Source organism: Choloepus didactylus, chromosome 5 (genome assembly GCF_015220235.1).
Source record: "Choloepus didactylus isolate mChoDid1 chromosome 5, mChoDid1.pri, whole genome shotgun sequence".
In the NCBI taxonomy this organism is placed as follows: domain Eukaryota; kingdom Metazoa; phylum Chordata; class Mammalia; order Pilosa; family Megalonychidae; genus Choloepus; species Choloepus didactylus.
The window spans coordinates 42,737,543-42,763,160 of NC_051311.1; the positions used below are offsets into that span (position 1 = coordinate 42,737,543).

At 35.9% G+C, this 25,618-nt stretch overlaps 1 protein-coding gene across 1 annotated transcript in view; it reads right to left on the reverse strand.

The window, feature by feature from the left end:
- CNTNAP2 (contactin associated protein 2) overlaps nt 1-25,618 on the reverse strand; it is a 2,391,149-nt gene that overhangs the window by 1,635,091 nt on the left and 730,440 nt on the right. The window contains exon 3 of the mRNA XM_037835931.1: nt 361-554. Coding sequence (XP_037691859.1) covers nt 361-554 — 194 coding nt within the window. The remainder of the gene's footprint in view (nt 1-360; nt 555-25,618) is intronic.

The following is a 25,618-nucleotide window of genomic DNA, read 5'->3' on the forward strand; positions in this document are numbered from 1 at the left end:
CATTTTGTATCTAGTATTAGGAAGCAATTGTGTATAAATTGAACTGGAGGCTGTGAACTATCTTAATTGTGAGATTGAAGATTTTCCATAAATAGTTTTCTTCACTCCTTGCTTCCCACAATTTACATATTCCAGTATCTAATTATTCTTGCCATACATGTATATATGTATATATACAAACATATAAATGTAAATATGAATGTATATACAAACATAACTTCTCCATGGTTTTTAATAGATAAACTTTGACAGCTGCATGCATCTCAGAGTGAAGATCAATAATTTAAAAGGTGAATCTTCTACTATTATTAACTACTTGCAACTTAATTCTATGTCTTTGCCTTTCTGACAAAAACTCACCCAGATATTTCCATCTTGATGATAGGGTTTCCAATTTCTTCCTGTGTCACTGTAGAGCATCCGGTATTGCGTCACCCAGTCCGAGCTGCTGTATCTTCCTTGGGTTGCAATGGCACTGATCTGCTTCCGATTGCCAAAATCAACCTGAAGCCATTGATAATGGTCACTATCTGATGGAGACCACCCTCCAGCACCTAAAGAAGGTGGAGGCAAAAGGGGAAAATAGATATTTAAACTCTAAACTTCTAAGATAGAGAAAGGGTTATTCTACCTATCTTAAATGGCTTTGGCAGTGTTATATTTCACAAATATATTATGAAGTATCCTCTATAGCTGCTACTGGGACTTCAACTAATATTCTCCAGCTGGGTAACACTGATACTTTAACCTCTTTATGATGTAAATTATGTGCTCATTTCTTCGTAATTCCTCAATTAGATCTTATTAGTGCATGTCAAAGTCTAATTGGCTAAAGGTTGAGCAATTTACCATGAATTCTTCAGCTAAAATCACTAGGTAAAAATATATAACAATCTGCTATTCTTTTTCCTTCAGGTAAAGTTTCAACACTTAGTAAATTTACAAATGAAATGAGAAACAATGATATGTAATTCCAAAATATATTTTGCTTTAAATCAGAGTTTAAAGAATATAGGTTCTTCTTAAGATGAAGCCTAGTCTTACTTTCAGCCACTGTACTCATGAGAGCTAAGGCATATAGGAAACCAGGCAATATTATACTTAAGAGCTGTATAATCAATGTCTCTTGATAACCACAATTCTAGGAACATAAATTGAATTACTAAGCAATTTGAAATATTTCTTGGTGAAATATACTAATTGATTGGCAAATAAAAAGAATGCAAAAAACATTATTGGGAGAATGACATTTACCCAGAACAAAAATTCTCAATTTATAGTAATACTTAAAATATCCATGGTTGTACAGAAATTAATTATAGAAAATATGGCATATTAATATAGTACTAATAGGTGTATTTTTTATGAGTGAATTAAGCTACTAAAGGAAGTAAATTCAAACAAATATTCAAAAATTGTCCAATATAGTATATTGAAATATAAGCATCTCTTTTTATGCTTTATTTTTTTAATTAAAGAAGTTAGTTTACAGAAAAAGCATGCATAAAATGAAAGGTCTGAATATACCATCCTATTATTAAAACCTTGCATTGGTGTAGTATATTTGTTACAATGGATAATAGAAGATTTTTTAATTGTACTATTAATTAGAGTCCACGGTTTACCTAAGAGTTCACTGTTTGGGTTGTACTGCTCCATAATTTTTTTTTTTTTTAATTTTCATTGTAGTAACATCTGTACAATATAAAATTTTCCCCTTTTAAATATATAATGATATATTCAAATATGTAATTCAGTGCTGTTTATTACCTTCACACAGTTGTGCTATGATCACCACCATCCATTACCATAACTTTTCCGTCATCTCAAATAGAAACTCTGTACAATTTCAGCATTAACTCCCTATTCCCTACCCCCACCCCATCCCCTGGTAACCTATATTTTAGATTCTGACTCTTATGATTTTGCTTGTTCTAATTATTTCATATTAGTGGGATCATACAATATCGGTCCTTTTGTGTTGGTTTATTTCATCCAATATAATGTCTTCAAGGTTCATCCAGGTTGTTGCATGTATCAGAACTTCATTCTTTTTTACAGCTGAATAATATTCCATTGGGTGTATAAACTGCATTTTGTTTATCCATTCATCAGTTGATGGGCACCTCAGCTGTTCCCATCTTTTGGTAATTGTGAATAATGCTGCTAAGAATAACTGGTGTGCAAATATCTGTTCATGTCCCTGTTTTCAAATATTCTGAGTACATATGTAGAAGTGGGATTGCCGGGTCATATGGTAATTCTTTATTTAACTTTTTGAGGAACTGCCGAACCATCTTCCATAGTGGCTGCACCCTTTTACATTCCTACCAATAAGGAATACGTTTTCCTTTTTTTTTTTTTTTTTTTTTTTTTAATAATAGTCATTCTAATGGATGTGAAATGCTGTGTCATTGCAGTAATGGTAATGATGCTGAGCATCTCTTAGTTTGTTGTTTGGCCATTTGTATAGCTTCTTTGGAAAAATGTCTATTCAGGTCTTTTGCCCATTTTTTAATAGTGTTGCCCTTTTGCTGATGACTTACAGGATTTCTTGATATATTTTGGATATTAAGCCCTTATCAGATACATGGTTTCCAAATACCTTATCCCATTCTGTAGGTTGTTGTTTTCTTTCATAATAAAGTCCTTTGAAGCACAGAAGTTTTTAATTTTGATGAGGTTCCATTTACCCACTTTTTTTTCTTTTGTTGCTTGTGCTTTGGATGCAAAGTCTTAGAGATCATTACCTAACACAATTTCCTGAAGATGCTTCCCTATACTTTCTTCAAGGAGTTTTAGAGTTCTGGTGCTTATATTTAGGTCCCTGATACACATTGAGTTAATTTTTGTATATGTTGTGTGGTAGGGGTTCACCTTCATTATTCTGCAAATGGAGATCCAGTTTTCTCATAACTATTTGTTGAAGATATTACTCTTTCCCCATTGAGTGGTCTTTGCCCCCTGGTAAAAATCAGTTGGCCATAAATGCGAGGGTTGATTTCTGAGCTCTCAATTTGATTCCATTGTCCTATATGTCTATCCTTGTTCCAGTACCATGTTTTGATTACTATGGCTTTGTAACAAGCATTAAGCTTAGGAAGTATGAGTCCTCCTTTCTTCTTTTTCAAGATGGCTTTGGCTATTTGGGGCCCCTCAACCTTCTATATAAATGTGATGATTGGCTGTTCCATTTCTGAAAAGAAGGCTGTTGGAATTTTGATTGGGATTGCATTGAATCTGTAAATTGCTTTGGGTAGAACTGACATCTTAATGATATTTAATCTTCCAATCCATGAACACAGAATGCCCTTCTATTTATTTAGGTCTTATTTGATTTCCTTTAGCAATGTTTTGTACAAATCCTTTACATACTTGATTAGATTTATTCTGAGATACTTGATCCTTTTTGTTTCTATTGCAAAAGGAATTTTTAAAACATTTCTTCTCCTGATTCTTCATTGCTAGTGTATAGAAACACTACCGATTTGGGGGTGTTGATTTTGTGCCCTGCAACTTTGCTGAATTCATTTCTTAGCTCTAGGAACTTTGTAGTGGATTTTTCATGATTTTCTGTATATAGGATCATGTCATCTGCAAATAGGGAAAGTTTACTTACTCCTTTCCAATTTGGAAACATTTCATTTCTTTTCCTTTCCTAATTGCTCTTGCAAGAACTTCAAGTACAATGTTGAATAAAGGTAATGACAGTGGGCATTCTTGTCTTGTGCCTGATCTTAAAGGGAAAGCTTTCAGTATTTCAACATTAAGTAGGATGTTAGCTATGGATTTTCATATATGCCATTTATCATACTGAAGAAGTTTCCTTCTATTCCTAGCTTTCTCAATGAGGAAGTTTCCTTCCATTCCTAACTTTCTCAGTGCTTTTATCAATAAGGAGTGCTGGATTTTGTCAAATGCCTCTTCTGCATTGGGATAATCATGTATTGTTTTACTTTTATCCCTTTGTTTTGTTAATGTGGTGTAGTACATGAATTGATTTTCTCATGTGAAACCACTGTTGCATTCTTGGGATAAATCAACTTGATCATGGTGTATGATTTTTTAACGTGCTATTGATTTCAGTTTGCTAGCATTTTATTTGCATCTATATTCAGAAGAGATATTGGTCTGTAATTTTCTCTTCTTGTGGCATCTTAATCTAGCTTTGATATGAAGATAGTGTTGGCTTCATAGAACGAATTAGGGAATATTCCCTCCTCTTCAGTTTCTGGAAGTTTATGGGCAGGATTGGTGTTAATTCTGCTAGGAATGTTTGGAAAAATTCCATTGTGAAGCCATCTGGTCCTGGGCTTTTTATTTGTTGGGAAGTTTTTGATTACTGATTCAATCTCTTGCTAGATTTTGTTTGCTGAGATCTTCTATTTCTTTTTGATTCAGTAGGTAGTTTGTGTGTTTCTAGGAATTGTCCATTTCATCCAGTTTATCTAATTTGCTGATGTACAGTTATTTACAGTATCCTTTTATAGTCCTTTTTATTTTGTGAGGTTAATAGTAATGTCCCTCCATTTATTTTAGTTATTTCTGTCCTGTTGTTTTTCATTAGTCTACCTAAGGTTTTTCAATTTGATTGATTTTTTTTTCAAACAACCAACTTTTGGTTTTGTAGATTCTATTTTTTTTTATTCTCTATTTCATTGATAACTACTCTAATCTTTACTTCCTTCCTTCTGCTTGCTTTTAGTTTAGTTTTCTCTTCTTTTGTTAGTTCCTCAAGTTTTGATGTTAGGTCTGTGATTTCAGATTTTTCTTCTATTTTAACGTAAGCATTTAGAGCTATAAATTTCCATCTCGGCACTGCTGTTGCTGCACCCCATAAGTTTTGGTATACTATGTTTTCATTTTCATTTGCCTCAAGGTATTTCCTAATTTGCCTTGTGATTTCCTCTTTTACCCGTTGGTTGTTTAAGAGTGTGTTGCTTAATTTCCACATATTTGTGAATTTTCCATTTCTCCCTTTGTTAATGATTTCTAGCTTCATTCCTATGTTGTTGGAGAAAGACATTTCACCATTTCAATATTTTTTAATTTACTGAGACTCATTTTGTGACCTAAGATGTATCTCTACTGGAGAATGATTCATGGGTCCTAGAAGATAAATGCATTCTGTTGCTTTTGCGTGAAATGTTCTATAAATGTCTGTCAGATCTAGTTGGTTTAGAGTATCATTCAAGTCTTATATTTTCCTGTTGATATTCTGTCTAGATGGTATATCCACTCTTGAAAATGATATATTATACTCTCCTACTATTAATGTAGAATTGTCTGTTTTTCCCTTCTAATCTGTCAATGTTTGCTTCATATATTTAGTAGTTCTTCTGTTAGGTGCATATATATTTATAATTGTTAAGTCTTCTTGTTGAATTGAGCCCTTTATCAGTATATAATGACCTACTTTGTACCTCATATTTATTAGCATCTTTGAAATTAAGGTGAGTCTCTTCTGAATGGTATATAGTTGTGCCATGTTTTTTCATCCATTCCATCAAGCTCTGGCTTTTGACTGGATAGTTTAATCCATTTGCATTTAAATTTACTACCAATGTTACAGGAATTTCTTCCATCATTTTGCTATTCAGTCCTTGTAGGTCTTACACCATTTTGTCCCTCAATATTTAGACCATATGCCCCTGTATCTTGGGGAACCATTTTGTGTGTGTGTGTGTGTGTCCCTCTCTGATACCAGCAAGTTGAACCAGTAACTTAGTGCTGCCTGTGGCAAGGTTGGCAGATAGGAGATGATTGGGGCTGTGCAGAGAAGGCAATTCAGTGATATTCATTGCATTTTACTAGCCTCTTCCTCCTGCCCCTCCCTGTAAGCCACACACTGTTCTGCTTGACTCCATAGTTTTGAAATGATTGACTTGGACAGTTCCTGCCTGTTTAATAATGGTTCTGATGGAGGGATTCATTCCTGGAGCCTCCTATTCTGCCATCTTCCCACAATCTTCCTATGCATCTCTTTTTAAATAAGAAATTTAAAGGCTGACAATGAAAACATTTATTTTATGAGGACTACCATAATAAAAATCATTTTGTAAGTCATCACAGAAGTATCATTCATTTAACAATTTTTATATAGTTTATTTCTACTTCCAGCTATTTTAGAATAGCTCTCCTGCCATAAAAGATTACAAAGCTGACAAAATATATGAAAACATTTTTTTGGTGACTGGATAACAGGCAGTGCAAGACTCTGGTCCACAGCAGAAGAGAAACAAATGAGGTGAACCATACAAGCTTCCCAGCTTTCCTCCTATATAACTTTCCATATTGTTGTACATGGAAGAAGAGCCCAAACATAGCACAGTAGTGACACTGAGATGAGGAGACAGACCAGAATTCAAACTCACATAGGAAGCCAAAAATTGTAGGACAGAGTACCAGAAAGGAGGGAGTTATATAAATAGAGGGCTAGAAATCTGCATAGTGATTCCTAATGAGTTTCTGGAATCCAGATTCTAAGTGAATACTAAAGAGTGTATTTGCAGAACAAGACCCCAAAAGAACATGTAAAATGTGTTCTGGGATGAACAAAATCAGAAGTTGTACAAGATTGGGAGAAGTTTGACTTAGATGAGCCAAATTACAGAGACTTTGTTGAACACCCCCAAGCATTCAGCAGAGAAAGGTCATGCATTAGCAATATGGATAATTTAGTTCTAAGTTAAGGGCAACCCTGGACACACATTAGCAAATCTAAGAAACAAGCCTCAAAAAGTTCAACCTGATTCCTAAATAAGTTAACTCTCTGTGTTTGAACTCAACACTCCATTAAGGAAGACCACAAAAATTTAGATACTCAATAAATTATGAAATTAGTATTCATAATTTCCAGTATAAAAATTTAAAATACATACTAGTTATTTGGGGAAGCAGAAAAATATGACTCACAACAAGAGGAAAAAATAAGTCAATAGAAATGAAATCTAAAAATGACAGAGATGTTGGAATTTGTAATCAAGGACTTCAAAACAGTTATTCTAAGTTAGTTCAATTTTTCAAAAAAAATACCATTGATGAAACATTAATATTAATAGAGAAATTAAAACTAGTAAAGAGATCTAAATGAAAATTTTAGAACTTAAAAATATATATGAAAAAATTTACTGGATGGACTTAACAGCAGATTAGACACTGCAGAAGAAAACATCTATACTTAAATACAGGACCATATAAATCATCCAAATTTAAGTTTACAAAAAGGCTTTCAAAAAACCAAAGTGATAGAGGCAGGGCAAAATGGTGGAGTGGTGAGGTGTGGAATCTTGTTACTCCTCTAGGGCAGCTGGTAAATAGCCAGAAACTGTATGGAACAGCCATTTCAGGAACTTCTGTGACTGGTCATGCATCTTACACCAATGTATGGGTGGAACAGCTGAGATCACAATGAAAAACTAAGTTTCCCCAGCCAGGGGGTTGGTGCCCCTCCCCCTGAGGCATGGCAGACTGTCTTAGAGCTGGTTCCCCAAGCAAAAAAGAAACAATATGTGCTGGGAACAAGGAGGAGACTCAACCTGATCCCCACTGAAGAATTATTTATTAACAAATTTGGACTGCTGAATCAATGCTCCAAGCACAGATAAACCAGGAGCAGGCACAAAATGACCTGGGAGGAACCTGATTGGTAGTGAGGAGGCAAGGCTGACATCAACAACAAAAAGATAGGGATGTTTGGAGTTGGAGGTGCTCAGAATACTGAAAAAGAACTGGGTTCCAAGGAAAAGGAGCACATAAAAATGGGTACCAACTCAGGCTCTGGCTTCCAAGCCTGCAGAGCAGGGGTCTGGCTCTGAAAATATATTTTTTTCTTTCCCTCTTTTCCTTTCTTGCTCTCTGACTCTATATCTTTTTACTTTTCAATAGGCCATCAGATGTCCTGTTTTAGCCCCGCCCTGGGCAAGGGCAGAATTAAGAATTAAAGTTGTCTGAGAGTATTCAGGTGAAAGAGACAAAAGCCTAAAGGGCTTATCCTTAAATAGCTCATATATGGACTGATAAAACATGGGGCTGGGGAAAGGCCTTAAAAATTGATTTCTTTTTTTTTTGAAATAACTATTCTGAGTAGTTCATTATAGAAAGCCTCAGATATTTGCAATTGGCCACTGGACCCAGGCAAGGGTGGAGCTAAGATAGGTCTGAGAGACAAAGCAATGAGTCTAGTGGGGGAGACAATTCCCTAAAGGGCATAATTTCCCCAAAATGAGGTGGGGGGGCAGGGACCATCACAAGTGGTGGCCCTCCTTCAGAGAATTCAGAGCCCAGGGGTGGAAAACAGAAACCAGCTTGAGTCAGTCACAGCACTGGCAGGGACAGGGTCTGTGGAGAATTAAAGGCACCCATTGCATCTCTTTACACTGGTGGGGAGCTACAGGCTAGCAGGTGCCACCTGCTAGAAAGGATAGGAAAAGCAGAGTCTAAAGGTTTCACAGGAGTGTCTGACAAACTGAGAGGTCTCATTCTCAGAGAAACTCCATACCCCCCTCCTGAGACACTGGCCTATCTGGACTGGGAAAATCTGATTGGGGTAGATCATACCTAGGGAGACGCTCTCACAAAAAGGTTACACAGAGGCAGGGCAAGAACCAGAAAAACAAGAGGTGAAAAATTCTGATCAAATAAACAGAAGCTATGTTAGCAGTCTAGAGTAAGTTGAACTGAATGCCAGAGGATAGAGAACAAAGCCAACCACCAATAAAATCTTAGGTAAAAGAATGAAAACAAGCTCTAGAATAAACTAAACAAGAAAATCAGATGCCTAGATGGCTGAAAATAATGAGTCATATTAGGAAACATGAAAGTATAGAACAGCCAACAGAACAAACTAACACTTCAACTGAAATACAAGAATTGAAACAACTAATTAATAGCTAAACAGATATCTGAAATCAATTCAGAAATCAAACTAATGAGCTGAAGGAATATATGGCAAAAGAGATGAAGGATACAAAGAAGACACTGGATGAACATAAGGAGGACCTTTAAAATTTGAGGAAAAAAAACAAATGGAAGAACTTATGGGAATGAAAATCACAACAGAAGAGATGAAAAGCACAAGGGAGGCTTACAACACTGTATTTGAAGAGGCAGAAGAAAGGATTAGAGAACTAGAGGACAGGTCATCTGAAATCCTAAACACAAAGGAACAGATAGGGAAAATAATATAAAAATATGAGCAGGGTCTTAGGGAACTGAATGACAACATGAAGCACACTAATATACATGTTATAGTGCATCAGAAGAAGAAAAGGGAAGGGGGGCTGAAAAAATGATAGAAGAAATAATAACTGAAAATTTCCCAACTCTTATGAAAGATATAAAATTACAGATTCAAGTGCAGTGTACCCCAAACAGAATAGATCCCAATAGACATCCTCCAAGACACTTACTGATCAGATTGTCCAATGTCAAAGACAAAGAGAGGATTCTTAAAGCAGCAAGAGAAAAGCAATCCATCACGTACAAGGGAAAGTCAATAAGACTATGTACAGATTTCTCTGCAGAAACCATGGAGGCAAGAAGACAGTGGCATGATATATTTAAGATACTGAAAGAGCAAAACTGCCAACCAAGAATTCTATATCCAGCAAAACTTTCCTTCAAAAATGAGGGAGAGATTAAAACATTTTCAGACAAACAGACACTGAGAGAGTTGGTGAATAAGAGACCGGCACTACAAGAAATACTAAAGGGAGTGCTACAGGCTGATAGGAAAAGACAGGAGAGAGAGAGTTGGAGAAGAGTGCAGAAATGAAGATTATCAGGAAAGGTAAAAGGAGAGGAAAAAAATAAGATATGACATATAAATTCCAAAAAACAAAATGGTAGTAGAAAGTACTGCCCTTACAGTAATAACACTAAATGTAAATGGATTAAACTCCCCAATAAAAAGACACAGACTGGCAGAATGGATTAAAAAACAGGACCCATCTATATGCTGTCTACAAGAAACTCACTTTAGACACAAGGACAAACATAGACTTAAAGTGAAAGGTTGGAAAAAGATATTTCATGCAAACAACAACCAGAAAAAAGCGGGAGTAGCTATATTAATATCAGACAAGTTAGACTTCAAAAGCAAAACAATTAAAAGAGACAAAGAAGGACACTATATATTAATAAAAGGGTCAATTCATCAAGAAAACATAACAGTCATAAATATTTATGCACCAAACCAGAATGCCCCAAAATTCATGAGGCAAACACTGCGATCACTGAAAGGAGAAATAGACACCTCTACAATAATAGTTGGAGACTTCAATACACCACTCTCATCAATGGATAGAACATCTAGACAGAGGATCACTAAACAAACAGAGATGTTGAATTGTATGATAAATGAACTAGACTTGACAGAAGTTTATAGAACACTACATCCAACAACAGCAGGATACACTTTTTTCTCAAGTGCTCATGGAACATTCTCTAGGATAGACCACATGTTGGGTCACAAAGCAAGTCTCAACAAATTTAAAAATATTGATATTATACAAAACACTTTCTCAGACCACAATGGAATGAAGTTGGAAATAAATAAAAGGCAGAAGATCAGAAAATTCACAAACATATGGAGGCTAAACAACACCCTCTTAGAAAACCAGTGGGTAAAGGAAGAAATTACAAGAGAAATTAGTAAATACCTCGAGGCAAATGACAGTGAAAACACAACTTATCAAAACTTATGGGATGCAGCAAAGGTGGTGATGAGAGGGAAATTTATTGCCCTAAATGCCTATATTAAAAGAGAAGAGAGAGCAAAAATTGAAGAGTTAACTGCTCACCTGGAGGAATTAGAGAAAGAACAGCAAACTAACCCCAAAGCAAGCAGAAGGGAAGAAATAACAAAGATTAGAGCAGAAATAAATGCAATTGAGAACAGGAAAACAATAGAGAGAATCAACAAAACCAGAAGTTGGTTCTTTGAGAAAATCAATAAAATTGATGGACCACTGGCTAGGCTAACAAAAAAAAAGAGAGAGCAGATGCAAATAAATGCAATCAGAAATGGGAAAGGAAATATAACTACCGACCCTGCAGAAATTAAGGAGATAATGAGAAGATACTATGAGCAACTATATGCTAAAAAACTAGACAACTTAAATGAAATGGACAACTTCCTAGAAAAGCATAAACAACCAACATTAACTCAAGAAGAAATAGATGACCTCAACAAACCAATCACAAGTAAAGAGATTGAGTCAGTCATCAAAAAGCTCCCAAAAAGGAAAAGCCCAGGACCAGATGGTTTCACATGTGAATTCTACCAAGCATTCAAGAATGAATTAGTACCAATCCTGCTCAAACTCTTCAAAAAAATTGAAGAGGAGGAAAGCTACCCAATCCATTCCATGAAGCCAACATCACCCTAATACCAAAGTCAGACAAGATACTACAAAAAAAGAAAATTATAGACAAATCTCTTTAATAAATATAGATGCAAAAATCCTCAACAAAATGCTTGCAAACTGAATCCAGCAGCACATGAAAAGAATTATACACCATGACCAAATGGGATTTATTCCAGGTATGCAAGGCTGGTTCAACACAAGAAAATCAGTTAATGGAATACACCACATCAATAAATCAAAGTGGAGGAACCACATGATCATCTTGATCAAGGCAGACAAGGCATTTGACAAAATTCTAAATCCTTTCTTGATGAAAACACTTCAAAGGAAAGGATAGAAAGGAACTTTCTCAATATAATAAAGGCAATATACGAAAAATCCACAGCTAACATCATACTCAATTGAAAAAGATTGAGAGATTTCCCTCTAAGATCAGGAACAAGACAGGGATGCCCCCTGTCACCACTGTTATTCAACATTGTGCTGGAAGTTCTAGCTAGAGCAATTAGGCAAGGAAAAAAAAAAAAAAAAAAAAAAAAAAAAGAAAAGGCATCCAAATTGGAGAAGAAGAAGTAAAACTTACACTGTTTGCAGATGACATGATCCTATATGTAGAAAATCCAGAAAAATCTACAGCAAAGCTACTAGAGTTAATCAATGAATACAGCAAAGTGGCAGGCTACAAGATCAACATGCAAAAATCATTAGTTTTCCTATACACAATTAATGAGCAACAGAAGGGGGATATCAAGAAAAAGTTCCATTTACAATAGCAACCAAAATAATCAATTATTTATGAATAAACTTAACCAAGGTCATAAAAGACCTATACATAGAAAATTACAAGAAACTGCTAAAAGAAATCAAACAGGGTCTTAAAAAAAAATGTATGACCACATATCATGTTCATGGATTCATGTATTGGAAGACTAAATATAGTTAAGATGTCAATTCTGCCTAAACTGATTTACAGATCCAATGCAATATCAATTAAAATCCCAACAACTTACTTTGAAGAAATAGAAAAACCAATAACCAAATTTATTTGGAAGGGCAGTATGCTCCAAAAAGTCAAAAATATCTTGAGAAAGAGGAACAAAGAGGGACGTCTCACACTACCTGATTTTAAAGCATGCTGTAAAGCTACAGGGGTCAAAACAGCATGATACTGACATAAAGATAGATATATCAACCAATGGAATCAAATTGTTTGTGCAGAAATTGATCTTTGATAAGGCAGTCAAGCTAATGCAACTGGGACAGAGCAGCCTCTTCAATAAAAGATGTTTGGCGAACTGGATATCCATATTCAAAGAATGAAAGGTGACTCCTGTCACACCGTATACAAAAACTAACTCAAAATGGATCAAAAAACTAAATATTAACACTAAGACTATAAGAATTTTAGAGGAAAATGTAGGGAAATACCTTAAACATCTTGTAATAGGAGGTGGTTTCCTAGACCTTACCACCAAAGCATGAGCAATGAAAGAAAAAAATAGATAAATAGGATCTTCTCAAAATTAAACACTTTTCTACATCATAGGACTTTGTCAGAAAAGTAAAAAAGGCAGCCTTCGCAATGGGAGACAATATTTGGAAACCACATTTCAGATAAAGGTTTAATATCCAGAATATATAAAGAGATCCTACAACTCAACAACAGAATGACAAACAACCCAATTAAAAAATGGGCAAAAGACATGACAGACACTTTTTTGAAGAGGAAATACAAATGGTTCAAAAACATGAAAAGATGCTCAACTTCACTATTAGGGACATACGAACCAAAACCACAATGAGATATCATGTCACACCTACCAGATGGCCATTATAAAAAACAAAACAAACAAACAAAAAAAAAAAACAAGAAAATTACAAATGATGGTGAGGATGGGGAGAAAGAGACACATTTATTCATTACTGGTTAGAATGTAGAATGGTGCAGCCACTCTGGAAGGCAGTGTGGTGGATTCTCAATAATCTAAGCATAGAATTGCCATTTGATCCAGCAATTCCATTAGTAGGTATATACTAAGAGGAACTGAAAGCTAAGTCACAAATGGACATTTGTAAACCAATGTTTATAGTAGCCAAGGGCTGGAAACAGCCCAAATGTCCATTAGCAGATGAGTGGATAAACAAGCTGTGGTATATATATACAATGGAATAGTACAAAGCTATAAGACATAACAAAGTCATGAAACATATAACAACATGGATGACCCTGAGGGCGTTATGTTGAGCAAAGTTAGCCAGAAACAAAAGGACAAATACTTTATGGTCTCATAAATGAGAAAACTTTGGGAGTTAAAGCTGAGATCACAGGGTATCAGGAGATAGAGGGTAGACATCGGGCACTTGATGCTGAAGGATTATAAAATTTTCAGCATGATTGATTGTATAGATCCAGAAATGGATAGCACAATACTGTTTGCATAGATCCAGAAATGGATAGCACAATACTGTTTGCAGTAGCACAATATTGTAAGTACACTGAACAAGATGTCTTTGAGTAAAGTTGAAAGAAGAGGGCTAGGGGTATGTATGACACCAGAAGGAAAGATAGGCAATAATGACTGAGACTGTACAACTTAGTGAAACCTTAGAGTGGTTAATGATGGTGACTAAATGCATGAATATAAAAATGTTTTTACATGTAGGTGAACAAATGAACGTCAACCTTGCAAAGTGTTGAAAAGGGATGGCATTGGGGAAAATTATAATCAACGGAACTGGAGCCTATGGTTAACAGTAATATTGTAATATGCTCACAATAAATGTAACAAAGGCAATATACCAAGGCTAAATGTCCATGATAGGGAGATATAAGGGAGGGGTATGGGATTCTTCGTAGAGGTGTTATTGTCTGACTTTATTGTTGTATTTTATTGTATTTCATTGTTATTTTTTCTTTTTTCTTTTTATTATTATTTAAATTTTTTTTCTGAGTAATGAATATGCTCAAGTGCTGATTGTGGTGAGGAATGCACAAATATATGATGATACTGAGAACAATTAATTGTACACCATGGATGATTGTATAGTACATGAATATATCTCTATAAAATTTCAGGGAAAAAATATACAAGGATACAGGTGCTGCAGAAAATGTGGAGAGAGGGGATGTACCTACACACTGTTGGTGGGGAAGAACTGTGTAGCTTATCTGGAGGACTGTATGGTGGTTCCAGAAGAAGCTAAGCATGTGGGTGACATAAGGTCCTGCAACCTTATTACTGGGCATATCTTTGGAAGATCTGAGATCAGAGACCTGAATGGACATCTGCACACTGGTGTTTATGGCAGCAGTATTCGAGATTTGCCATGGATGGAGGTGGCCAAAGGGTACATCAACTGATGAACAGAATGGTGAACTGTGGTGAATGCATGCAATAGAAAACTGAGGAATTGCAAGATGGAATGTAGTTGTGAGCCATGCAACTAGGTGAATAGATTTTGAGGACAACATTTTGAGTGAAGTTCACCAGAACGGAAAGACAAACATTATAACACATCATCTAAATATGAACAAACTATAATGTGAAAACCCTGAGGACTGAATCTTAGAGCACAGATTATCAGGGGAAGTCTTAATGTAAAATTCCCTAGATTGTAAGCTCTTACAGCAGTCACATCTATTTCTGAGTTGTAATGGTTATCCTTAAATTCTGAGGTGCTGAGTTCTTTGTGTATAACCTCGTCAGTCTCTGGAACTTTGGGTACTGTGTGACACCTGAAACTCAGAGCTAGAGCTTGTCAGCTAAGAATGTCAGTATTGACTCATACAGCAACTGTTAAAAAAGCTGGAAAAGAGTTCAGACTTCTGTTAGAGATACGGATGAAGCAAATCTGGTTAGAAAAGGCAGATCAGTCCAAGGGGTAAAAGACAATACTGACAGTTTTAAAACTTCAACTTCTGTGCGAGACCAAAGGTAGAGATATTTATTTGGTGCAGGATCTACACTTTCTGTAGCACAGTAAATAATTTAACTTGTACTGTCAGTTTGTTTAAACACCATAAGTAAATGGAGCTTTGAATGGGAAGTGAGATCTGGTGAATTTGTACAGGTTATGGTGAAATCCTGATACATCCCAAAGTGATTTGGGCAGAGAATGAAAATGTATTTGTGGCCCCCCACGAACAAGGAAATGGGAAGAAATGCAGATATGTTGGACTGCCACACCTGGGTTATTATTGATATTCTCACAAACATTGAGGACTACCAATTTAGTAGGCCAATTCCTCAATCTAGGGGCTTTCCATCATGATGCTTGCTACTGCAAGGGAGAGGCTAAGCCTACTTAAAATTGTGCCTAAGAGTAACCTCCAGAGAACTTCTTTGTTGCTCAGATGTGACCTGTCTCTCTTTAAGCCCACTCAGAAGGTAAACTTGCTGCCCACTACCTCTATGTGGGACATGACTCCCAGGTGTGTAAATCCCCCTGGCAATGTGGGGCATCACTCCCAGGGATGAGTCTGGACCCAGCATTGTGGAAGTGAGAAAATCTTGAACAAACGGGGGAAGAGAGATGAAACAAAATAAGGGTTCAGAGGCTGAGATATTTCAAACAGAGTCAAGAGGTCACTCTGGAGGGTATTCTTATATGCTATATAGATATTCCTTCTTAGTTTTTAGTGTGTTAGAATGGCTAGAGGGAAATACCTGAAGCTGTTGAGCTGCAACCCAGTAGCCTTGATTCCTGAAGGAGATTGTATAACTATGTAGCTTACATGGTGTGACTGTGTGACTGTGAAAATCTTGTGGCTCACACTCCCTTTATCCAGTGTATGGACAGATGAGTAGAAAAATGGGGACAAAAATTAAATGAAAAACAGGGTGGGATCAGGAAATGGAATGTTTTAGGTGTTTTGTTTTGGCTTTGTTTTTTTTTACTTTTACTTTTATTTTTATTTTTTTGGAGTAATTAAAATGTTCAAAAAATGATTCTGGTGATGAATGCACAATAATATGATGGTACTGTGAATAATTGATTGTACACTGTGGATGACTATAGGGTATGTTAATGTATCTCAATAAAACTATATTAAAACCAATCAAAGCACCCCAGCAACAGATAGGTCAGTATTAAGTATCCTAAGAATCATGTAAATTAAGTACTAGAAGGAGACAAAGGAGAGAAAAATAAATAAATAATGCTTGAAAAATATAAACCAGAGATATTAGAAGATCACTGAACTCCAATCAAGATAAGCACAAAGAAGAACACACCAAGGCACAAGGTAACCAACTGATAAAAAAGACAATGCTAAGTAGAAAAGCTTAAAATGGCTAGAATAGGATCAAGAATTCATCACATACAGGGCAAGGACTTCTCAGCAGAAACAATGCAAACCAAAAGACAACTGTCATGGTATGAAGCTGTATATACCCCAGAAAAACACACTCTTAAATTTAATCCATTCCTGAGGGTATCAACTCAAGTGTGCATAGGACCCTTGACTGAGGCTACTTCAGTTAAGGTGTGGCCATCCTCAATCAGGATGGGTCTTAATCCTATTACTGGATTCCTTTACAAGCAGAATGAAATTCAGAGAGATGGAGGAAAAACACAGGAAACAAGAAGCTGAATATCATTCAAAACTGGAAGAGAAGGGAGAGGCTGCCATATGCACTGACATGTGACAGAGGAGCCCAGCCCCGAAATGCCATAGTCTTCGGGAAGAAAGCATTGCCCTGACTGGGAATTTCTTTTAGCCTCAAAACCATGAGTAAGTAAACCCACTTCATGGTATTTGCTTGAGCAGCCTAGGAAACTAAAACAACTGAACAACATCTTAAAAGTGATGAGAAAAAAAGAAAACAAAACAAAACATCATCAACCTAACATTTTATATCCAACAAAAAAATGTCTTTTAAATGAAAATAAAGACATTTAAGACAAGCAAAAACTTAGAGAATTCATCACCAAGAGATCTGACCTCTAAGGAATGTAAATTCTTCTGTCTTCAGGGAAATTTTTCCAGACTAAAACTAGTTTCTAAATGAAGAAATAAATGCTAAATATGGGAAAATGTTTCAGTAATATCAAACTTTCATGTTTTAAAATTTTTAAAAAGTGTTTAAAACAAAAATAGTAACAATAAATTGGGGGTTTTAAAACAGACATACTAGTAAAATATCTGACTACAATAGCCCAAAGGCTAGGAGGGGGAAATATAAAAATATGCTGTACTAAGTTTCTTAGTACAAGGTTCAGCTATCATTTTCTGAAAGGCCAAATAGTAAATATATTAGGTTTTGCATACCATATTGTCTGTGTCACTACTACCAAACTCAGCTATTACAGCATGAAAGCATCCAGAGGCAATGCATAAATGAATGTTATGACTAAAGTTTTATAAACTTTATTTATAAAACAGGTGGCTGATTATAAGTATGTAATTTGTCAAATCCTGTCCAGGATCAAAGTTTAAAAAAATGTAAATTTTAAGATCTGTGCATTTCACTGTATTTAAATTATACCCAGTAAAATATTTAGAAAAGATTTATGTATATATTATATATGTTTATATATATACATATATATATATATATATATTCTACATATGGTCTATAGAATATATCTGTAAACTGTATAACTAGTTTCTCAATCTTCAGAATCTTATGTCTCCAATCTACAATTTTACAAGAATAATTTCTCTAAAATGCAAATCTCTTCATATTTTGCCCCAGCTCAAAACCTTTCAATTGTTCTCCATCAGCTTCAAGAATAAGTCATGCAAAAAATGCCCCTGGAAGGCGCACTTCTTCTCCTTCCCCTACAAATAAACTCTCCATCAACTAGACCTAGAATATTTCTTCTCTGCCTTCAAGTATCAACATACTCACTTCAAATATCACCTCCTGTAGTGGCATGATATGTTATGATGGACTTTGTGAGGTGCCAATCAGATCCCCCTTTAGAACTTAAGAACTTATTCCTCCAGCTACCTGATGTGCTGCCAGCAGACAATTCTTAGCTATAAACTCTCTTCAGGAATTTCAGGAATTTAGTAGATTAAAAGAGCCACCTTACTTAACATTATGCTTCTTGCTCAGGTTGCCAGATGCAATGACTGTTATACCTCAGGCTATACAGGGCCCGTGCCCTCACTCCAATTTGGGAAAACTCAGAAGAGTCAACACAGTCTTAGAAGTCCCAGCAGGTTAAGTTGAAGCCTTCACTAAGACTGGATTGCTGCTCAAATTCTCCCTCTGCCTATTTCCACTTCATTCTCTTCCCTTTCACAAGCTTTTAAACTGAGGAAACTCCCTAATAATCTTCCTACATGCTATCCTCCATTTCAGGATTTGTATCCTCAGAAGCCAATCTGCAGTACTTCCTTGGGACCATTTTCCAGATTATCTGTTTGCTAATAATATGGGTTCATTGCTTTGTACTTTGTGTTATTTGCATGTTTTTTCTTACAAAGTTCCTATTATTCCCTACAGTCAAACTTCATATACTTGCCTATTTTACCTAGAATTTTGTGAAATTTTGGTGGAAATGTAGATAAATTTTTGGGACAACAACATGCCAAATCATTGAGAAATCATAAATATATTTCTCTTACTTGTGAGATACATGTTCCAAATCTTGGAGAAATTCTATAACCAAATGCACATAAAGTTGTATCTATGTGTTTAAAAAAAAAAAAAAAAAAAAAAAGGATGATTTGGTCAATGAAATCAATGGTCAATTATTACAATGGTGGGGAGGCAGAAGGGGACAATATGACCAATTGATTTTTTGTGACATTTCAGAACATTTCCCATAAATTGTCTTGCTAATGAATACTCCAGAATAAATTTTAACTTGTCCAGTTTTGGTGCATTACAATTTTTCAGTAAGGAGGCAGTTAACATACAGCTACTTAATCCTATTTATCTCATTAGTTAAAAAGTAGAATTTATTTTCAACTTTAAGAGAAGCAAAAATATTTAAGCAGAGAAAATATATGTAAAAATTTAGCAGAAGAATATGTAGAGAGAATAGTGATTAACCTCAAAAGGAGGGCAAATGTCAGGCTTTTATGAGGAACATGCTGGAAAGATCGATGGAAAGTTTCCTGTTTCTCTTTGATCTAGCAAGCAGCGTAATTTGGGGAAGTTGATTACTTTGTTCATTTGGCTTGTGAAATGTGTAACCTCTATCGATCCAAGGATTAAAAATGATCCTCTTTAATCACAAAAACCTCAGGAAAATAGTATATAAGAGGGCAAAAGTGTTACCCAATATATTTTGTAGTGTGTATAAAAGGGCAAAAGTTTTAATCAATATATATTGTGGTAGCTCCAAGGAAGGGAATGGAAAGGTGAAGAGGAAGTAGAAGAGGTGGAGATATGGCCTAGTCATAAACTCTCAGTTTCTAAGAAGAATAAAAAGAACTCTTTTCTAGAGATAATACAGAATAAAGAAACACATCCCATAAAAATCTAGAAAATGGTTGGAGTGACTTGAAAGATGTGTACTTGTTATAGAACTCTTACTATTCCCTAAACAATAAGGCTGCTATTCTTTCTCTCTCCCTCTCTCTCTCTCTCTCCCCCCCTTCCTCACTCTTTCTTTCTCATACCTCCCTTTCCATGTGTGTGTACTGTGTGTGTGTGTGTGTGTGTGTGACTATGTGTCTATGTCTGTGCCCTTGTGTCCATGTGAACTGTAACAATAAACTGTGTTTGTATTCTAGAGGTACACACTACTGGGATTACTTGAGTGATGTATTGCAAGAGAGAATATATAGCAATAGATGCAGCTATACTCTGAACTTAGTGATAGCTCACAATATGATGTTCATTTCTGGTTTGTAATTTGTAAAGCAGTTTCTATGAGATCAAAGAGGAACTTAGTGGGTGGTCCCAGAGAGGGCATGAGGTTTCCTTCTGATGACAAATGGCTCCAGAATAAACATGACATAACACCACCTGAGTTTACCAGCCTAGATTCTAATTTAGAAGAAAATGGTGAAAAAAATATTCAATTAAGGGTAGAACTACCTCTGAGAAATATGTATCAGTTGAAACAATAAATTGAAAAAGAACCTTCCAGGCAAGATAGTACTATGAGTTCCTGCTTTGAGGCCTCCTTCTGTTCCAAATGCACAATATCTTCAGATAAGATAGATAAAAAGAAAATTGAAAAGACATAGCAAGTATTGAAAATAAGATAAGCATCTCCATGCACCAGAAATGCAACCAAAATGCAAAACAATGAGTAGGGCCGAAACTGAAGCCTTTTGGAGTCAGTGTCTAAGTGTGGACAGAGGCTGCTTAACATTTGTCTCCTGTGGAATATTGGTGAGTATAAGTTCTCTATATTGGGAGATAAAGAAAGCCTGAGTAGAACTTAAAAACAAAGACTGACTCGGGCTTACTTGCTTGTGAAAGAGGCTGAAAAGAGTTGGATAGGGACTTGGAGTTATGACTCATATGAGGCATTACAAAACAGAGACACAGGGCTTGAGTCAAGGCATTCAATGGATGATGCCTGGATCAATGATTCTCTAAAAATGCTGTCAGACAAATGTACAGAGACAATGATGTCAGATCTGGTTCTAGGCTAAGGGCCTTAGGAAGCTAAGCAGAGAAAGTCAAAGTTTTAGAAAGGAAAAAGAGAAAGGGGGGAGATGAGCAGGGAGAGAGAGAGAAAGACTCTTAAGAAGAAACTGCAAATCAAAATTATAAAACATAGGAAAGAGAACAAATGCAAAAAGTTAGCCAATAAAGTAAAAATTGAATACAAATTGATTCCTTGTATAATAGCAACTATGAACAGTGAAAATAGATGGGTTTTACATCCTGAAAAACTTAAAAAGTAACCATATCCATTAAAAGTAACAGTAATTACCACATGTAAAAGGAAGAAAACTTTTACAGATACCAAAAAGAGCCAAAAGTAATCTTAGAAATTAAAATATAGTCACTTGATATAAAAAAAGAAAAAACTTATTGGAAAGGAAGCTGCACAAATTAGATATAATCTAATAAAGAATGAGATGGCTGAATGGTAATATGGAAGGATTCACCCAGAAAAAAAAAAAAAGACTTAAAATATAAAATATGTCAGGGTTGGAGGATTCCTGCTTCTGAGCAAGATGTAGTAACAGTAATTGAGTTTGCTCTCCTACCTCAAATGACTAAAAAGTAGACACAACATATGAAGTAATGGTTTGCTAGGAATAATATATAAGGCACAAAAGGACTGTTATTCCTGAGAGAAAGGGCATAAATTATGAGTCCTACCTCCCTGGCTTCATGCCTTGAGAAAGTTTCCAGGCTGAAATGCAGGGAGGAAGAACTGAGGAAGTTCCTGGCAGAATTCCTGAGTTGATGAGATAGAGCTTAAAGCTGGGAAGATCAAGGCAGTTAGGGTTAGCAGGAAAGGAAACTGCTATATAGAAGGGTAATTCTCAAGATTAGCAGAAGTTCTGCCTTGAGTTTTCTCCTATGCAATGATTATCACATACATATGAAGAAACTACCCACATCCAGGGTAAAAAACATCCAACTAGACAGGGAGTGCTCAGCACTCCATACCATAAGATCCCACAATTCCACTCCTGGTTATTTCCCAAGAGAAAATAAAGCATATGTCCCGACAAACACCTTACATGAGTGTTCACAGCAGCTTTATTCATATAGCCCAAAGCTGGAAACAATCCAAATGTGCATCAATAGATGAATGGATAAACAAAGTGCTTATATCCACTCAGTGGAATACTACTCTGTGATAAAAAGGAATGAACATTGATACATAATACAAAATGGATGAATCTCAAATAATTATGATGAGTAAAAGAAGGCAGGGGAAAAAATCTCATATTGTACAATTCCTTTTATATAACATGGTAGAAAATGCAACTAATATATACAAACAGAAAGCAGACCAATGGTTGTATGAGGATAGAAAACAGGAGGGGAAGAGGGAAGGAAGAGAAAGTGAAAAAGCAAACATTTAGGGATGGTAGATAATGCTCATTATCTTGAATATGACGATGGTTTCATGGATGTATCTATCTATCTATCTATATCTATCTATCTATCTATATCTATCTATATATATATATATGTCAAAATTCATCAAAGTGCACAGTTGAAATATGTACATATTAGTGTGTAACAATTATACCTCAATAAAGGCATTTAAATATGTGAGAGTTAATAGACATGGAGAATTAATTGAGAGTTTCAAATATAAGACTAAATAGAGTTCCAGATTAAGACAAATACATAGGATAGAAAAACCTAATCAAACAGTGATTTAAATTTTTCCAAAATTGAAAAAAAAAAGACAAAACCGTATGAATTGAAAAGGCCCTCAGAACACTGAAAACCGTAATTAAACAAACAATTCATAATCAGTCATATTGTAGAAAACAAACAAAAAAAAATCTTAAAAGTTTTTGGTGAAAAATGATGGATTACTTATAAAGAATCAGCAATGGAGGAACTTCCAGGGAAGACGGTGGAGTAGGGAGCTCCAGGACTCACTCCTCCTTCAAAACAGCTATTGGACATGCATAAACTATCCTGAACAACTGTTCTGGGGCTCCAGAGGCCAGGGAAGCACTGTAGAGCATACAGGGAAGAGTGGGAAGAAGAGGCTGAGAAACTACAGTAAATGACTGAGAGTAACTTGCTCCACGGTGGCTGCTGGCACCCATCCCCCACTCTCAAGGTGAACCACCTCAGGTCTAGTCCTTATATGGCTGCTGCAGATGGAGAGGGACATGGAAGCCCCTTTCAACAACAATGGGGGTGGAGTAGGGAGGGGGAATAGGCAAGAACTGATCATGGCTTTTGTACATCAAATTTAAATTGCTTCATCCCAGCTCTGATCCACAGTTTTAACCTATCCTGGAGAGTGAACACCTCAGCCATTTTTTCATCCCCATCCCTGACAGGGGCAAAGGTGGTGAAGGTTCAAAGATACATGGCTGCCTAAGGGCTGCAGGAAAAAGTTTGCTGAAGAGGCTATCTGCTGGAGAAGCCAGGAAATCACAGATATGGGGAGCCATCAAAAAGACTTTTGGATGTCTGTGCTGCTTTGGATGTATTATGTCCCCCCAAAACAGCACTATCTTTGATGAAATCTTGTGTGGGCAGATGTATCAGAGTTGATTAGATTGTAATTCTTTGAGTGTTGGGTGAGATGTGCCCCACCCAACTGTGGGTGATGACTCTGATTTGATAATTCCCATGGAGGTGTGGCCCTGCCCATTCAGCATGGGACTTGATTAGTTTACTAGGACACTATATAAGCTCAGACAGAAGGAGCGAGCTTGCTACAGCCAAGAGGGACACCTTGAAGAATGCACAGAAGCTGAGAAAGTAGCTGCAGATGAGAGACAGTTTGAAGATGGCCATTGAAAGCAGACTTGCTCTGGAGAAGCTAAGAGAGGACAAACACCTCAAGAGCAATTAAGAATGACATTTTTAGGAACTGCAGCCTAGAGAGGAATGTACTGGGAGAAAGCCATTTTGAAACCAGAACTTTGGAGCAGATTCCAGCCACATGCCTTCCCAGCTAACAGAGGTTTTCTGGACACCATTGGCCATCCTCCAGTGAAGGCACCCAATTGTTGATGACTTACCTTGAACACTTTATGGCCTTAAGACTGTAAATTTGTAACCAAATAAACCCCCTTTATAAAAGCCAATCCATTTCTGGTGTTTTGCATTCTGGCAGCATTAGCAAAGTAAAACGATGTCTTTCCTGACATTCTCCCCAGGACTCTTTGGAACTGGCCTGCACCACCTTTGTGAGTCCCTGGTCCTGTTTTGGCTGGGAAATACTGATAGGAAAATCCTTTCCAGGGTGACCCTCCAACCAGAATTTGCACCCTAGGCAAAAGTACCTAGAAGCAATGAAAGGAGAGTTAAAAAATAGAGAGGCAAATGAAAATAAACAGAATAGACCAAGATTCCCAGAGAAGGAATAGAGTAAAGGAAGCTTCCTTCTGTGGGTGAAACAGTTACACAAATAGTGTGGTATTAGAAACTGTACCACATACCCAGGGCAAGAATGAGATGAAGAAGAGCTGAAAAATGAATCAGTTAAAAACAGACACTTCTAAAGGTCTAGAATATGTTCAACTAAATGCCAGAGAAGAGCCTTAACACAAAGCCAATTAACAATAAAATCTTAGTCAAGAAAGAGAAACTGACCTTCAGAGTAAACTCATTGAAAAAATCAGATACCTAGCCATCAGCAAATTATTAGAAACCATACTAAGAAACAGGAAAATATGTCTCAGTCAAAGGAACAAATTAAAAATTTGGGGAGACACAGAATTTGGAACAATTAATCAAAGATGTTCAAACAATTCTTCTAAACCAATTCAAGGAGATGAAGGAAAATATGCATAAACAGGTAAACAGATATTGAGAAGCACTGAGTGACCATGAAGAAAAATTTGAAAGTATGCAAAAAACATAACAGAATTTATGGAAATGAAAGACATACTAGAAGAGATTAAAAATACACTAGAAGCATGCAACAGCACATTTGAACAGGCAGAAGAAAGAATCAGTGAACTAGAAGATAGGACAATCAAAATTTTACAGACAGAAGAATAAATTAAAAAAATTGAAAATTGAGCAAGGTCTCAGGGAATTGAATGAGAGCATGAAGTACACAAACATACTTGTCATGGGTATCTCACAAGGAGCAGAGAAAGGAGAATGGGCAGAAAGAATCATTTAAGGAAATAATGGCTGAAAATTTCCCAACTCTTTTGAAAGACACTAATATATATGTCTAAGAAGTACAACATACTCCAAACAGAATAAATTCTAATAGACCTATTCTGAGACATTTAATAAGAATGCCAAATGCCAAAGAAAAAGAGAGACTCCTGAAAGCAGCAAGAGAAAAATGATTTATCATATACATGGGAAGCACAATAAGCTTAAGTGCTGATTGCTCATCAGAAACCATGGATGCAAGAAGGCATTAGTATGATATATTTAAGGTACTGAAAGAGAAAAATACCAGCCAAGAATTCTTTATTCACAAAAACTGTTCTTCAAAAATGAGGGAGAGTTTAAAATAGTGAAAGTTAAGCAGAAACTGAGGGAGTTTGTCCATAAGAGATCTGCCCTAAAAGAAATACTAAAGGGAATTCTGTAGGCTGAAAGGAAAAAACAGGAGAGGTAGGCTTGTACGAGAGTGCAGAAGTGAAGAATATCAGTAAGGGTAACTAAAAGAGTATAAAAACAAGACAAAAGTAAGATATGACATAT